This window comes from Camelus ferus, chromosome 2 (assembly GCF_009834535.1).
Source record: "Camelus ferus isolate YT-003-E chromosome 2, BCGSAC_Cfer_1.0, whole genome shotgun sequence".
NCBI lineage: Eukaryota > Metazoa > Chordata > Mammalia > Artiodactyla > Camelidae > Camelus > Camelus ferus.
In genome coordinates this window covers 10,443,309-10,459,917 of record NC_045697.1, presented here as the reverse complement: position 1 = coordinate 10,459,917, position 16,609 = coordinate 10,443,309, and the positions used below count along the sequence as shown (strand labels likewise).

Sequence of the window (16,609 nt, the reverse complement as noted above, 5' to 3'; positions counted from 1 at the left end):
CAGACCACCTAGATCCCAGACAACCCACAGAATCATGAAAGATAATAAATGATTGTTGTTTTAAATCACTGCATTTTAGGGTAGTTTATTTTGCAGCAATAGATAACCAAAACAGCAAGTGGTACCTGGAAGCGAGGTGCTGCGTAACAAAAACCTAAAATGAATGTACAGCGGTTCATTTTCTATGTCAACTTGGCTAGGCCAGGGTACCCAGATATTAAGTCAAATGCAGCTGGATGTTGCCTTTAAATGGATGGACTCTGAGTAAAGCAGATGACCCTCTACAATGTGGTGGGCCTCAGTCAGTCAGCTGAAGGCCTTAAGAAAAAGCCTGACCTCCCCCAAGGAAAAGGGAATTCTGCCAGCAGGTGGCCTTCAGACTGGAGCCGCAGCACCACCTCTTCCCTGGGCCTCTAGCCTGCGTGCCTACCTTGCAGATTTTGCCGTGTCAGCCTCAACAATCATGTGAGCCAATTCCTTAAACACGTATCTTTCCCCTACTCCCCTCTCTCACCCTGACCTTTGCAATGTGGCCTTGACATTGGGGACTGGGTGGCAGCTAAAATTAGAAAGGTCTTAATGAGACTGCAGAGGCTGGATGGACATGGAGGGAATTGTTACTGGAGGTTAGGGAAAGGAGACCCATGTTATAATAGTGATGGAAAGCTGGGTAACACTGCCACCTGCCATCATGGAACCGATAGAAACAGACCTGGTGGACTTAAGATTGTGGCCAAGGGGATTTCCACGTAGAATGTTGGAAGTGCCAAGTCATTTCTTTTACCTGCATATGATAAGGTCTGCAGAGAAAGAGAGAAATGAACCAAAAAAGAACTGTTCACTTCTAAGCAGAATCAAGAGCAAACCTTTCCAAGTCAAGATTTGCGAGGTTTGAAAATAAAACTGCTTTTCATTTCCAGTCTTTCTTAGTAAAAGAATATCAGAGTAAGAAGTGGCCTCAAGGCAATGATCACATCCCAGGTGCTGCCAGCAAAACACGTTCACAGGGTCAGAGCTTCAGAGGTGTGACTGCAAGGCGTGGAGACGTCACGAAGGAGAAACTCAGCACTTCCAGTGACCTGGGGGGTCCAGCCTTTCAGCTGACCCCTCCACGGTGCCTTTCATGTGATGTCTGATCTATTTTGGGTATTCCAGCCTAGGGGAGACCCCAAATGACCGCAGCCCTAGCCAACAACACAAGGAACAGAAGGACCACCCACCAAGCTCAGTCAATCCACAGTCATGGAAAACAATAAAATGGCTTGTGTTTCAAGCCACAAAGTTTTGGCGTGGTTTATTATGTAGTGATAGGTAAACAAAATACCAATTATATATAATTTGAAACTGAAGAATAATAAGGAGGGAAACCTATAATAAACCTACTGAGGCGAGTGGAATAATAATAATCAGTGGTTAATAATCCCATTAACCCAACAGGGCCGTATTCTACTTTTTTCCTTTATATTAAATCTTACGTAGATACAATTGTTACATGTGTAATTTTTATGCTGGTTTTGCTTGGTATTATATGTCACATTTTTATACACTAATACATAGTTTTAATAAAGTCATGCAAAGGTAAGAAAAACTGGATCAAAGTAGAAATACCAGGTTGAATAGTTGGCATAAATGACCATTGTGACCCAATATAAACGACCAAGACAGGAGAGAACAGTCTAGCAAGGGATGGATGTGAAAGGAAGGTCACAAGAAATGACCTCAGTCAGAATTCATCAGGGAAAAGAGGGCTGATGTCAAGAGGGTATGATTACAAGGGAAATAGTCAACATGCCAGGCTTCCAACAACGTAGAAGGAGGAATTTATTAATCAAAGAGTCAAGACCTTGAAGTTAAAGTCTCTTGGGGGACAACAGAAATTAGAAGGGCTACAAGAATAACAGACAGAGAGAAAGAAAACACTATATATATATAGTGTATATACTATATATATACATATATATATGTATATGAAAACACTATATATATATGTAGTCTACAATATATAAAGAATTCCCATGAAAAGAAATAAATAAGCAACTCAGCAGAAATTAGCAAGGATTTGAAACTGGAAATTCACAGGAAAAAAATACAAATGACCAGTAAACATAGATAATATGTTAAGAATCACTGCTAATCAGGGAACAGTTAGCTGTCATTTTTCTCATAACTAAGACAAGTTCATACTATTCAGCAACAAAGAGATTGTGAGGAAGCATATCCTCGGGGAGACAGTGATAGGAATCTAAAATGGTAGTTATTTTGGAGGGCACTTAGAAATACTTACCAAAATCTAAAATATGCCTAATACTCCCTTTGACCTAATAATTCCACCCCTAGAAATCTGTCCTACGGAAACACTCCCATATGTACATGAAAATATATATACAAGGACGGTCATTGCAGAACATTTCTCTCAACCAGCATGGAAGCTTCAAGAGGATGGGAACTTTGTCATTTACTCCTGGATTGTCAGAGCTATGTCACGGCTGGAACCTAGAAGATGCTCAACAAATACTTATTGAACAAATGAATGATAACTAAAAATTGGAAACTAATTTTCTGTCAGTAGGAAATGATTATATCCACCCTGTGGAATACTATGTACTGACATCAAAAGATCTCCAAGACCAGGTGTTTAGTTAAAAAAAAAATAAAGAATTACAGTTTAAAAAAAAACATATATTTCATTGGGGAATTGATTTACTGGATTGGGATTTAAATAAATCTAACACTGAGCATCAATTTTGATGTTGACTTTAGTCTCTGTTTATTATTGTTGAAAGATGTCTGTGGTATTGCACTTCCCCAAAAAATAGCATTTCGAGCATTTACAGTATATCAGTATTGATTCCTCTTAAACCTCACCATTCCCCCATGTGGTAGGTACTACCACCCATTTCAGAGCTGAGAACACTGCAGCACAAAGAAAGTAAGTAATCTGCTCAAAGTTACACTGCGACAGAGCCAAGGTCTAAACCCCAGTCATGTGACTCCAGAGGTTGCACTCTTAAACCACTCAGGGATAAAGTGACCGTGCATTCTGATTAAGCCCAGCATAATTATGAATAGCATTCCCTTTCGTTTCAAAAAGTTCCAGACATGGTCAATAAATTATGGTCCCTCTACCTACAGGAAGCAGAGTGTAGCATAGATTTCAGCCTCTGGAGCAAAATTTTGGACAATTTATTCAAACTCTCTTCTTCGGTTTGCTCATATGTAACATGGAGATAGAAATACTAACTGCCTCGGATAGTTGTTAAAGGACTAAAAGATTTGATGTTTCTAAGGTGCCTGGGACACAGTAAGTACCATATTAATTATTAACCTGCTTAAATAAAGTGTGTGTGTATATGTATTGTGAGATATCTGAAAAAATGTTAAAAATAGTACTAGACAGTATCCCCATTAACACTTTTGAATATATGTACATACACATATTTTGAATACACATACACACACATGTTTTTAATACTGTGTGTTTCCCATACTGTGCGTTGAACACCAAGCAGCCATCCCGACAAACATTAAAACGCCACGTGGTTTCTAGGGCGCATACTGCTTGCTACGTGGATGTGAACTTCCCTAAGACGACTGAACCACAACAGCGATTTAAAGACTGTTAAATTAAGCGAAAATTTAAAGATCTCTTTTATTACCATTTCAGATTGGACATCACTTGACTTAACCGATACTTTAAATGTAATCTGTAGGAAAGCCTACTTTCTCTCTCAATTAACTAAGTATTTGTAAGCAAGACAATTAAGAGACCACGGTAATCTTTGGACTTGAACAATTTGTAAGTAAAACGTCCAGTATCTGCGTTAGAACCACCCTCTGGGCGCACGCAGGAGGCGGGGCTGGGGAAGAGGGCAGGGGAGGGCGTCTCTCGGCTCATTCCCCGGGAAGTGCGGGCGTTCGGAGGCAGAAATTTGAGATCTCAAGCACTCAGCTTAAAATCGCGGCTGCCCTGCTCACCTTGGCAGCCCGAAAAACAACTTTTTACTTCCCAGCTTACTCTACTTCATGTGCAGTTCCAAAAAAAAAAAAAAAAGAGTTCTTCGAGTGAAACCAAGCCCTGGGAATGGAAATCAAGGAAGCGGTTCACTTTGGGGAGAGGTTAGTAGCTAGTCGGGCAAGATTCCAGGCACCGATATGGATGGCGTTTCCAGGGTCTGTACAGATTCATCCCGCGGGTGCACTTTACTGTGTGTTCTATCTTAATGTGAAACTATTTTCAGTGATCTGGCCCGTCTGACTCCGCTCTGGCTCCGCAAGCCTCTTAACCAGGTGTCATTTGCGCACTTTCGCACTTCTGGGTCAGAGACGGCGAACAGAAACCCCATGCAAAGTGGGAAACGCCAGCAACAACCCGGGCTCCCGGGTATTTTTCGTCCTTGCGGCGGGGCTGTGGGCGCAGAGGTGAACTGCGGCCCCGAGTGGGGCCGGGCTCAGGACCTCTCCGCCAAGTGTCCACCAACTGAGCGGACGCTGCCAAGGAGCAGCGCGCTCGCGGCGGGCACGAAGGGTGCCACCGCCCGCAGCTCTAGCGAGGGGCGCGCGGAATCGCGAGCCCCGACTCCTTACTCAGCACTGCCCCGCGGGCTCTCAGCTGACTCGGAACAGTAGATGCTTTATTTCGGCCATCCAGACGGCTGCTGGGCGCGCTGTGTCCAGCTGTGCCCAGGCCTGCCCAGCCCTGCCCAGCCCTTCCCAGCCGTGCGCAGTAACCACCGCGCGCGGTGCCCAGCGGAGCGTCACAGACGCCAACTCACCTGAACTCCGGCTGCACCAATTGAGTGTAGATGTAGCATCGCCCCAGGAAGATATCCTGAAAATGAGCAGTGCTGCCGGTTCCGTTCCACTCCCTGTGCTTGAGCGGCTGGTGCCACAGCCGAACTCCCGCCACCACCGCAATGATCACCCCCACCAGGAGACAGAGAAAGACGCAGAGACAGATCTGGGCTCTCCTGGAGATGCCGCAGCAGGACTCCCCTTCGGACACCGGGGTGAATCTGTGGTTGGCCATGGGGTCCAAGGCGGGTCCCCGGGACGAAGCTGGAGAAGAGGTTGGTGGAGCCTGGGGAGGCAGGCAGGAGAGAGCTAGCTGGGTTCTGAAACTGCACTTCCCCTTTATCTGTCATTTGCCTTTTCTCCGCTTCCTTTCCCACCCCAACCCCACCCCCTTCAAAGTTCCGTGGCCGCTGGACCAATAAGGATTTAAAGGTCTTAAAAGCCTTCAGAACCTACTACAGCCTAGACTCCTGAGCAGAGGGACCCAGACCCTTCATCTTCAGGGACAAACCGCTACCTTGACCTTATTTGGCAGACACTCGAGTAACAGACAGCATAGCCTTATACTCACCGGCAGGCTCACTTTCTCAAGCTGCGCTTATAAGCAGCTGTCACACACACCTGCTTCCTGGAAAGTCTGCCTCTGTACCTATGTACAAGCAACACCTTCTGCCCGCAAAAGAATGTTCTACCTCTACTTAAACCGTTGTTGTATTAACTTTAAAGGCTCCACTTAAGCCTTGCCTCTTCTCTCCCATGGCATCAGTGTAAGCTCTGGGTTCAAACTGAGCTCTGCTACCCATTGGCTGGGTAAGTCGCTTGAACTCTGTGCTTCAGAAAGAAAGTGGGGACAATAGCAGTACTCACTTCATGGGGTTGTTATGAGAATTAGTTGAGTTTATACATATGAAGTGTTTAGCAGAATGCCTGGCATGTGGAAAGCACTCAGTAAATGTTAGCTATGACTGCCTGCTCCCTGAGGTGTGGAGGGCATGATGTGTGCTTGGAAGAGTGGCATGTAGCACTCACAGTAGTGGTTCAATAAAACCAGTGGCTTTTCTCAGACATCCCAGCATCTCCTCTCTTAGGGTTCCTCAGCACTAAGAGCATCTGTGACATTTCAGCAGAGATCAAAAGACAGTGGAAGCTGAAACAACACAACTTCCTGGGGCAAACATTTTCCTCACAGAGGGAATGGCATGTGCAAATACCCTGAAGTAGAAAACCCCTTGGCATGTTTGAGGAGCAGCAAAGAGGCCATTGGAGCTGGAATATGGGACTGAAGGAAGCAGAAGTTCAGAGGGCAGCAGGAGACCAGGTCGCCTATGGCCCAGAAGGTCAAAATAAGGACTTTTTGGACTGTGAATTTTATTTTTAACCTATTCAAGGTCACTAAGTGACTTGAACAGGCACGGCATTTTAAAGGCTCAATCTGGCTTCTGTATTGAGAATAAATTGTAGGGAAGTAAGGATAGAAAGATGGATATGAAAAAAAGATATATGTATCCTTTATCCATTGTATGTGTATATATACACATACACATATAATGTATAACTGAATCACTGTGCTGTCCCCAGAAACTAACACAATATTGTAAATAAACTATACTTCGAGAAAGAAAGAAAGAAAGAGAGAAAGAGAGGAGAGAAAGAGAGGAAAGGAAAGAGAGGAAAGAAAGAAAGAAAGAAAGAAAGAAAGAAAGAAAGAAAGAAAGAAAGAAAGAAAGAAAGAAAGAAAGAAAGAAAGAAAGAAAGAAAGAAAGAAAGGAAGAAAGAAAGGAAGAAAGAAACCAGTTATGGTGACTTTAACCAGGAGAGTGGTAAAAAGCATCAAAGAAAAAAGGAAGCTGGATTCCAGGTATAGTTTGAAAGTAGAAGCAATAAGATTTGCTGATGAGTTGGATGTGGAGTTTACCAGAAAGAGAGGAGTCTAAGATGACTCAAGGAATTGTGGTCTGAGTTGCTCACTGGAGAAAAGACAGCACTGCCATTTATAGCAATGGGAGAAACCAGGGTGAAATAGATTTGGTCTGGGGGGAAAAGGCTTGAAGCAAGAATCTGGTCTTGGAGGTGTTAGGTTTGAAATGCCTGTTGGATGCCGAAGTGGAGACATCAAGTAGCTAATTGGATATAAGCATCTAGAATTCAGGCAAGGAATCAGCACTGAAGCCTTACGTATGGGAGCCTTTAGCGTGCAGATAGTTTTTAAAGCCAAGAGGATAAATAGACCATTTCGAAAGTGTGCGTAGAGATGGAAGGAAAGAGTCCCAGAGCCTCGACAGTGGGGCATGCCTGTATGGAGCTCAGAAAGATGACCAGAGCCCCAGCAAAGAGAACTGGGCAGAGCAACCCCTGACACCAGAGGGAGGATCACTTGGGAGTTATTGGTGCTACTAGCAACAGCCATTTTCCAGGAATGTCGAGGACAAAGCCGGATGCAAGTAGGTTGAGGAGTGTATGTGAGAAAGCAAGGTGGCATCAGTAAGTTGGATGACTTTTTTTTTTTTTTTTTGAAGAGTTGATCTGTAAAAAGGAACAGAGGACACTGTATTGAGAAGAGACCTGTATCAGTCTGTTTGTAGGATGATGGGATAACCAAGCAGACAGACAACAATTGATAACGTGGGAGACAGGGAAATGCTGCAGTGAAAAGCTCGTGTGTAGGTGGAAGGAATCCCGGGCACAGGCGGGTGGGGGTGGGAGCTCCGCCCTTTGAGGAATGAAGGTGGAGGACGGGGCTTCAGGGGCCGGAGGGTTAGTGGATTTACTGACAGCGACGCATGGACTGCTACTTCTGACTGCTCTCAGTGAAAGGAGGAGGTCGCTTGCTGGGAGTGGGTGGGCGCGGGGCAGCTCCGGAGACCAGGAGGGAGGATGGGGCGGGGACCCGAGAGGCTCCCAGGGTGACGTCAAAGGCTCAGGAATCTAAAAAGGCCAGTCAGCGAGGGTGTGTCCTTTCTTCGGTTCACTCCCCACTGGTTGGAATAAAAGCGGGAATGCAGGCAGGGAGCTGGATCTGATGGAACTGTGGTTTGCAGGGGGCATTTCTTTACTAGGGCTACCAGAGCAAAGCCAAGAAGTCTACTGTGACTTAAACTTCAACAAATTTATTGTCCCACAGTCTGGAGGCTGGAAGTCTGAGATCAAGGTGTTGGTGGGTTGATTTCCTCTGAGGACTCTGGCCCTGGCGGGTGGCTGCTGTCTTCTCTCCCGCTGTGTCCTCACAGGGTCTTCCCTTTGTGTTTCCCGTGTCCATGTTCAAACTTCCTCTTCTCACAAAAATGTCAGTCATGTTGGGTTAGAGCCCACCCCAATGACCTTGTTCTAACTTAACTACCTCTTTAAAGCCCCATCTCCAAATCCAGTCACCTTCGGAAGTAGTGGGGGTTAGGACTTCAACATATGAATTTGGGGGACACCATCTAGCCCATAACACTGAGTAAGCACAATGGAGGAAGAGAAAGGCAAAGAAGTTGAAAGGTTACACAAAGGATTGTAATCATGGGCCGCAGCACCTGAGCCCCACAGGAACTGAAGGGAGGGCGAAGGAAAGTGTGAGACGGTGAAAAGCTGAGAGAGCCATGGCTGGGAGGTCCTGGTGGGGCCAGAATTGACGGAGGAGGGAACAGCTCTACTTGCAGACCACTCCATCCAAAACTCATCTGTTCCTCTTCCTCCTTCCAGCCATCTCCTTTTGTGGTCTTTTGAATTTCAGTTCAAAGAACCCACTTTTCCCTATTCCCTACCCCCCCACCCCTGTTGCTCAAGCTAGGAACTTCCAACTCTTCGTTGACCCTTCCCTCTTCCTCACCCTACACATCCCTCTGGAAATTATTCATTAAATATTCACCTTATTCATCTCCACCATGAGCTTAGGCCAAGAGAAAGTCCACGTTCTCTCTCACCTAGGTAGGGCTGCCCCACCATCCTCCCCAAACGCACTCCCCCATACCTCCTCCAACCATTCTCTCCACCACAGCCAGGGTGGTGGCTTTCTTTTTAAGCCACCCTTTATGAAGATGTGGCTTTTGAAACCTAACTCTGATTATTTCACCTTCCTCTTTTCTAGACAAAGCAAGCGGGCACGTAAGCCAAGAGCCTCCATGGGGACCTCGCTCCTCAACGCACAAGACACTCCATTCCTGGGAACCCTCTCTCCGTCCCCAGCAGCACAAGCTCTTGCCTGACACTGGGCCTTCACAGATGCTCTCTCCTTCCCACCCTCACCCTGCTTCCTACTGATCTCCTTCAATGAGCTTCCTCAGGAAGCCTTTCTGACCCCACGTGGCTCTCAAACTGAGTTAGGTCTCCCAGTTGTACACTCTCCTAGCAGAATGACACAGGTGAGTGGATCTCCTGGGGCAATACAGACCCCAAAGGCTCTGGTCTGGACCGCCCAGCCCAGGAACACATCCTCTGAGAATTTCTTCAAGATGTCTTCTTCAGCTAGACCAGGCATTTGCTCAGAGCTAGGTCTACAGGAATTAGAGTTTATTCTGTCAGTATCTTGAGACTCAAGTTGGCATCTGCAAGTGCTGGTTGATCAAATCAATGCATGAATTACAGACCAGAGTCTTACTTCTGGCACCCACTGTTCCACCATTTCCAAACTGGATTCATAAGGTTGTTCTCACAATCCCAGATCTACACGAAGTAATATGGTTATTGGATGAGAAATGTTGGTTTTGCCTGTGGATTCATTTCCTTGATCTCTGACCTTGCTGTGTTCCTTGCCTTCCTCCACCCACTTCTCCTGGGTGTGGACTTTCTTTTGTAGTGAATATTGTCCAAGATCTAAAATCAGTTACTGCCACCTGTTCTTTATTGAACTGAACCTTCAGTGGTATCATAGCATTTAAGACCTGCTAAAAACAACCCCCTTTAAAATGGTGTTTGTTTTCAATAATAAATGAGATAAGTACACATGGAATAAAAGTCAAACAAAACAAAGGAAATATGTAGAAAATCATTCTTTCTCCTGTCCTGGGCTTCCCTCTTACTGCAGTAATGAACAAGCAGTATTCATTTAGGTACATCCAGACAGAGACAGGCTTTCATTTTTTCATGAAAATACAGCATATTTTCTTAGTGATGTGTTTGGAAGACATTCCCTGTCGGCACCTATTGCTCGATATAATTCTTCTAAATGACCCCTAGTATTCCGCTGTATAGGATACCACGGTGTATTCAACTAGGCCCACATCAGTGGACACTCAGGCTTTCCAATCCTTTCTGACTGCATTAAATATTGGGGTTCTTGTGTCAGCATATTTTTTCACATGTCCAAGTACATACACTCCTAAAAGGAGATTTTTCTGGATCAAATGGCACAACCATTTAAAATTTTGCAAGATAAATTGCCAATCAAAGAGAGGAAGAGGTTGTACCAATTGGCACTCACATCCACACCCCCACACAGTTACAGTTTCAGATTTCCTTTGTCTCAATTTCTGATTATGAATCAGGAGTGACTTGGGGACAATTCAGCATTTAATTTCTTCATGTTAAGTGCAACAAACACTAGAGAAAATAATCTCTAAAAGGACCTTATAGTCCCGTGTCCCTGCTAAGTCACAGGGTTTGTGAACCCTCTCACTTTCTAGTCTGTCTTTCTGCAATAAATTTTCTAGTCCATCTTTCTGCAGCTAAGTGTTCAGCTATGAGGGCCGAGCATCCTGGTATGCCCTTGGTGAAGAAGATGACAAATGCACAGAAAGTAAGCACCATCCCTGCACACCGTCTGGGTATCCTATGATTTAGGGCAAATTACCTTTTTGAATTTCAGTTTTCTCATCTGTAAAATGGACACAGTATAATGCCTACTCATCAGGTTAAAGTGGGGATTGATTTTATAATGGAAAATAATTTGAAAAAAATTATATGTATACACCTGAACCACTTTGCTGTACACTTGAAACTGACACAATATTGTTTGTCAATTATACTTCAGTGAGGGAAAAAAGCCCAACCCCTCCACCCTCAAAAAAAAAAAATTGAAAAAAGATCTCAATGTACTTCGCAGGGTGGAAATTTAATTGCCCATATTCTTTAACCATAGTTATAACAATAGAAATCAAGATCAAAAGGAAAAAAAAAAAAAAAGGAAGACAAGCTTTCTGGTCGAGCACCCCTGAGTGGGCTCTGCCACTTGGGCAACTAACAAAATTTCTCTAAAGGATAAGTTCCTCTCCTGTAGAGTGAACTTAAAAAAAGCTGTTGGCATCACTGACTTCTTCTGAGCAGGGAATCAGGTAATGAACGTACAAAGAGGCTTTAGCTGAGCGTCTGGCGCCAGCAAGTATTCAACAAACAGACACTGATACTGGGGCAGCTGCAAGCGGGCAGGAGGAGGGCGGTGAGTCAGAGCAGATTTTAGGGAGACTTTGAAAAGACAGTGACACCAGATGAGGCTGTGGAAGGGCAAGCGAGGTTCACAAAAAGAGAAGAAAGACGTTTAGACAGAACTGGAGGGTGAACTGAGCGTGGGTGTCAGGACGGCTGGGGCAGAGTAGTGTCGACCTCCAGGCCGCACAGCTGCCTAGTGAAAGTGCGGCTCCTGGAACGCGAGTTTCAAGCTGTCTTTCCTTGGTCAACTTCATTAGTCATTTTCAAATCATTCACGTAAAAATTGGAAACAGAGGAAAGAAGAAACTTGCCTCCACTTGCAGGTCAAAATGCTAACCCAGCTACCACTAGCATTTTGGTATCTCTCCTTCCAGCCTTATTTTTTAAAATCTCTGACCCTTTTAAAAGTAGTTGTAATCTATAATATCACACATACATATATATATATATATATATAAATTTCTGCTCTTTCCACTTCATCGTCCGTACATGGCCCCTTCCAGGCTGTATTTCTTCTCCCAAAACATAGAGCCCAGGCTCAGATCCCAACTCTCCACCCCTTGGTAGCTCTTTAAGCTCTGCGTCATCTTATCCTGTAATCTCCCTGTGCTCGGCCTGGCTGTAAGAACCTGTGAGTGTGAAGCAAAGAGCAGCCAACTTCCCAGGAAGAGCCTCTAGAAGTGGGGCTTTCTCCTCTCCTCACACCCCTCACCAGCAGGCCAGCTCCGTGAGCTCTCCTGCCCCTCTTAGTCCTGCCCCAGAACAGTGCCTAGTATGCTGCTGGCACTCAGGCAATGCCTGCAGAATGGATAGTTCCCTCTCTCACAGTTCAGCCCTGGTGACAACTGATCATCTGCCGAGGATGGAGAAACAAGTTGGTCCAAGGTCTCCACCAGATTGACCAGCTAAAGCCCATCCATCGGCGAGCATCTGTTGTTCATCGACTGAGTGGTAAAGCGCAGTGTTGAAGGGAGGGGAGGGGAGAGGCTACCGTCAACCACATAGTTCTCTCTTTCCCTCCTCCGGCAGTAACTGCTAACATCAGTTAGTGTCACGTACTTTGTGTACAACGCCCTGTTATGCTGCCTTCGTGGAAGCATGTTATTCTTCCCATATTATAAATGAGGAATCAGAGGCTTAGAAAGGTAAGCCATGACTTAGACAACCTCATCTCAAGCCTGTCTACCTCTGTGTCATTAGGCAACAGATAGTGGCAACAGATAGTTAATATCACTATGCGCTGGCCCAGAGTTGACAGATTCAACCTGTCCTTGCAGAGGATCTGTGGTCCAGAGGGGGAACTTCTGGAAACACGTTCTTGGGCGTGTGCCCGTGGCAGCCTGAGCACCCCCGGGAAGCTCAGGGTGGACCTGTTTTCCTAGAAAGACGTTTGTTTCCCTAACGGGTTTTGTACCTCCTCCAATCAGAAGAAGGCTGATTGACGCTGAATACCAAACACAACAGAAAAGCACATTCATTGATGTCAGACACATCACAGCCTCTCATCTGGGCTGTTGTTTCCTTCTAGCAGGCTTGTGAAAAGGAGCACTGCATGACATCTCCTCCCGCATCCTGAAACTGAGCACGGCCACGTCATTCACTCTTCATTGTTTACTTTCAATGAACTTGGCAGAATGCCTTGAAATGTGTTTAATTCACCTGGGCTGTCTGCACTTCCTGGTAGTGTGCACTGGCTTGCTTGTTGTGATAAATCAGCTTCTCAGACACTTCCTCGGTGAGGGCTAACCTCAGCCTAACAGACTCAGTAGCATCTCAGTTCTCCTCACCCTCCACCTCCTGCACATAGTTAGTTATGTGATCTCCTTAATCTGTCAGGTGACAGCTTCCACACCTTATGTCGAGAATCTCTTGCAAGCATTTTCATGCTTAGTGTGAGTTTCCAAGGGCACCTTGTACTTCCTGATTGTTTTTTTGGGGGGGAGTCAGTTTCCTCATTCTTCTTTCCCCTGCACTAGACTTTAATATGAAGCAGTCTTTTTCTTGGCTAGCAACCAAACTGTGTGTTGATGAATGTCACACTTTAACGCAAATCTTTTTTCTTTCATTCGTTTACTCTTCCATTCATGCATGAAACCTTTACTGAGCATACTGAGCACTCGCTGTGTTCCATGAACTGTTTCATTTATTTTACCTTTTTCCAGTTTTATTGAGAAATAATTGACCTATATCACTATGTAAGTTTAAGGCCCCATGCACTGCTTTAGGCACTAGGTATAGCGCAGTTTAAACAGTAATCCCTGTGTTTATATTCTAATGGAGGGCAGACAGAGCAGACAAGATATGTCAGTAAACTACAGCCTATGTGGGGTAGCGATGAAGGCTGAGGAACAAAATAAGCAGGGAAGGGGATGAGCTGGGGGAGGAAGGGTTGCAACATTGGAGTGAGGGACAGGGAAGGTCTCACTGAGAAGGTGGAATTTGAATAAAGATCTGTAAAAGGTGAGGGAACCACATGACTTCTGGGGAAGCAGGCTTCCCTGAGAAGGAAGAAAAGATCAACCACTGAACACCTAGTATGCTGAAAGAAGAGCAAAGGTCAACTAAGAAGTGCCTGGTGCAGAAAAACCAAGATGGGAGGAAGTAGGGGAAGAGGCTAGAGGTGTGATGGCACGTGTGAGGGCGCGGAGAGGGGCCACTCACAGCGCAGAAGAGTGACATCTTCTGACTTTGTTTTATCAGGCTCACTCTGGCTGCTTGTGGAGAGCAAACTAAAGTGGGGCGAGGGCAGAGGCAGGGAGACCGTTCCAGAGGATGTCAGTACCCTACTCTGGCCGAGAGGAGATGGTGGCTTGAAACAGGTTGACATCAGCTTCTGTTGGTTGAATTCTCGATGTATTTTGAAGGTAGAACTGACAGCATTTGTGTCTGGGGTAAAGAGACAAAGAAAGGGGTCGAAGACCACTTCAAGGATTTTGGTTTGAGCAACTGGAAGGATGGAGATATCATTAATTGAGTTGAGGAAGACAACGGAAGGAGGATTCATTTGGCACATGTTAAATTTAGATGTCCGTTACACACCCAAGTGAAAATGTCGAGGAGATAAACATCATGCCAGGCTTTGCAACTATTGACCTGTTCAACCACCGTAACAACCCCATGAGGTAGGGTGGCTCTCAGCCTCGTTTACAAGGGAGGACTGAGACCCAGAAAGAGTAAGTGACTTACCCAGTGTCACTAAGTCAGCGGGTAGCAGAACTGGGCAACTGGGATTCAAGCCCAGGCCACAGGTCCCAGAATGCGTGCTCCTCCGTGCTCTGCTGTCTCTCAGCTGAGAAAACACACACACACACACACATACACACACACACTCCACTTCATTCCAGTCGCTTAAGAAAATCGTCACCATTAAGCTCTAATCACCGTGGCCAGGGGCTCACACGCTTAGGTTATGTTAGGTCTGAGTCTCCTGCTGCCTGAACTGGGGAGTGGAGCCCCATGCGGGTGAGAGGAGAGCCAGGGAAGTTCCTCACAGGAAAATCGGATTTCGTCACTAGGAGAAGGGTGAATAGATGCTGAATTTCAAAAACAATAGAACAGCACGCTCACTGACTTCCAGTGGAGCCCACTCATAGCAACTTGAGCAAAGTTTATACATTAGTCATTCCGCATACGCATTTCAAACCACCCAGAACAGCCCCAAAATCCAAGCCAAATTTTTCTCAACACGTTTTCTTACAAGATGTTTACTTGATTCCCAGAGACACTTGTACCTTCCTTTCTTAGGTTCCAACACAAAGAAAGCTAAAGGTCAAAAATCTCAGCTGGGACGAGGAACACAGCCTTGAATGTCGCAGAGGCAGCCGTGCTGTGATGTTCTCTCAACCTAGCATTTTTCAGAGCAGCTAAAAACGAATCAAACAAACCCAAAACTCACAAGAAAGCCCCAGACAGAATTCATGGAAAGGAAGGGTATTGAATATCATTCACTGACTCTTTAATTTTGTTTTTCTTTTCTTTCTTTCTTTTTTTTTTTTTGAGTAAACAAGTGTTTAGAGCAGTTTTAGAGTCATAGCAGATTTGAGCAGAAAGTGATGAGTGCCCATATGCCCCTCCCCCGCCCACACCCACAGCACCCCCCCCCACCGTCACCCTCCTCCATCAGAGGTACATCTGTTGCAATCGATAAGCCTATGTGAACACATTGTAATCACCCAGAGCCCATAGTTCACGGTAGGACTGATCCTTGGTGTATATTGAACAGGTTTTGACAAACATATAATGACATGTAACCACCATTATAGTCTCAGAATAAATTCGTGGCCCTAAAAATCCTCTGAGCTCCTATCCAACACCTCTCTCCTCCTGACCTGTGGCAACCACTAATCTCCTTACTGTCTTCACAGTTTCCTCTTCTTCAGAATGCCTCATAGTTGGAATCATATAACATAGAGCCTTTTCAAATTGGCTTCTTTCACTTAGTAACCTGCATTGAAGGTTTCTCCACATCTTTTCATGGCTTGGTAGCTTTTTTTTTTTAAGTACTGAATAGTACAATGGGATACTACTCAGCCATAGAAAAGAATAAAGTGATGCCATTTGCAGCAACATGGATGGAGATAGAGAATGTCATTCTGCATGAAGTAAGCCAGAAAGAGAAAGAAAAATACCATATAATATCACTCATATGTGGAATCTTAAAAAAAAAAAAAAAAAGACAAATGAACGTATTTACAAAACAGAAACAGACTCACAGACATACAAAATAAACTTACGGTTTCAGGGGGGAAGAGAGTGGGAAGGGATAAATTAGGAGTTCAAGCTTTGCATATACTAACTACTATACATAAAATAGATAAACAACAAGGACCTACTGTATAGCACAGGGAACTACATTCAATACTTCATAGTAACTTATGGTGAAAAAGAATATGAAAGCAAATATATGTATGTTCCTATATGACTGAAACATTGTGCTGTACACCAGAAATTGACACAACACTGTAAACTGGCTATATTTCAATAAAAATATTAAAAAAAAAAAAAAAGAAACCAATCCACCTCAAAAAAAAAAAAAAAACACTGAATAATATTCTATTGTCTGGATGGACCACAGTTTATTTTTCTGGTCACCTATTGAAGGACATCTTGGTTGTATTGTTTTGTTTTCTGAGATTAAATTTATTTCAACCTAATAAATTATAAAAGCCTTCTTATTTTACTAAGTAATTAGTAGTCAAAGCAAAATTCAAATTTTTATTTTAGAAAGATATCCCTTCTTGAAAAGCAACAGCTCTAAAAATAATTTTTTCAGGTTATGACAGCAATTTGTGCTCATATGTAATTTTGAATATTAAGAAGACTACAAAGAAGAAAATAAAATTGCTCATAACTTTACTCAGAAATAAATATCATTAGCATTAATAACTTGGTGTTATATATACATATACATATGATTTTCACAATATTTATATCCCAGGATTTTAACTTAGCATTTAGATATTTTACCCTTTTT

At 44.3% G+C, this 16,609-nt stretch overlaps 1 protein-coding gene and 1 long non-coding RNA gene across 2 annotated transcripts in view; one reads left to right on the top strand and one right to left on the bottom strand.

Annotated features, from left to right (window-relative positions):
• The window catches only part of CD38 (CD38 molecule), a 47,944-nt gene extending 42,781 nt beyond the window's left edge, over positions 1-5,163 (bottom strand). Inside the window, exon 1 of the mRNA XM_006194680.3 lies at positions 4,773-5,163. Within this exon, the coding sequence (XP_006194742.1) occupies positions 4,773-5,026 (254 nt within the window). The 5' untranslated portion in view covers positions 5,027-5,163. The remainder of the gene's footprint in view (positions 1-4,772) is intronic.
• LOC116668013 lies at positions 4,929-9,741 on the top strand. The gene is made up of 2 exons (XR_004325043.1): positions 4,929-5,066; positions 8,861-9,741. It is a non-coding gene; the product is annotated as an uncharacterized LOC116668013 (long non-coding RNA).
• The last annotated feature ends 6,868 nt before the right edge of the window (positions 9,742-16,609 follow it).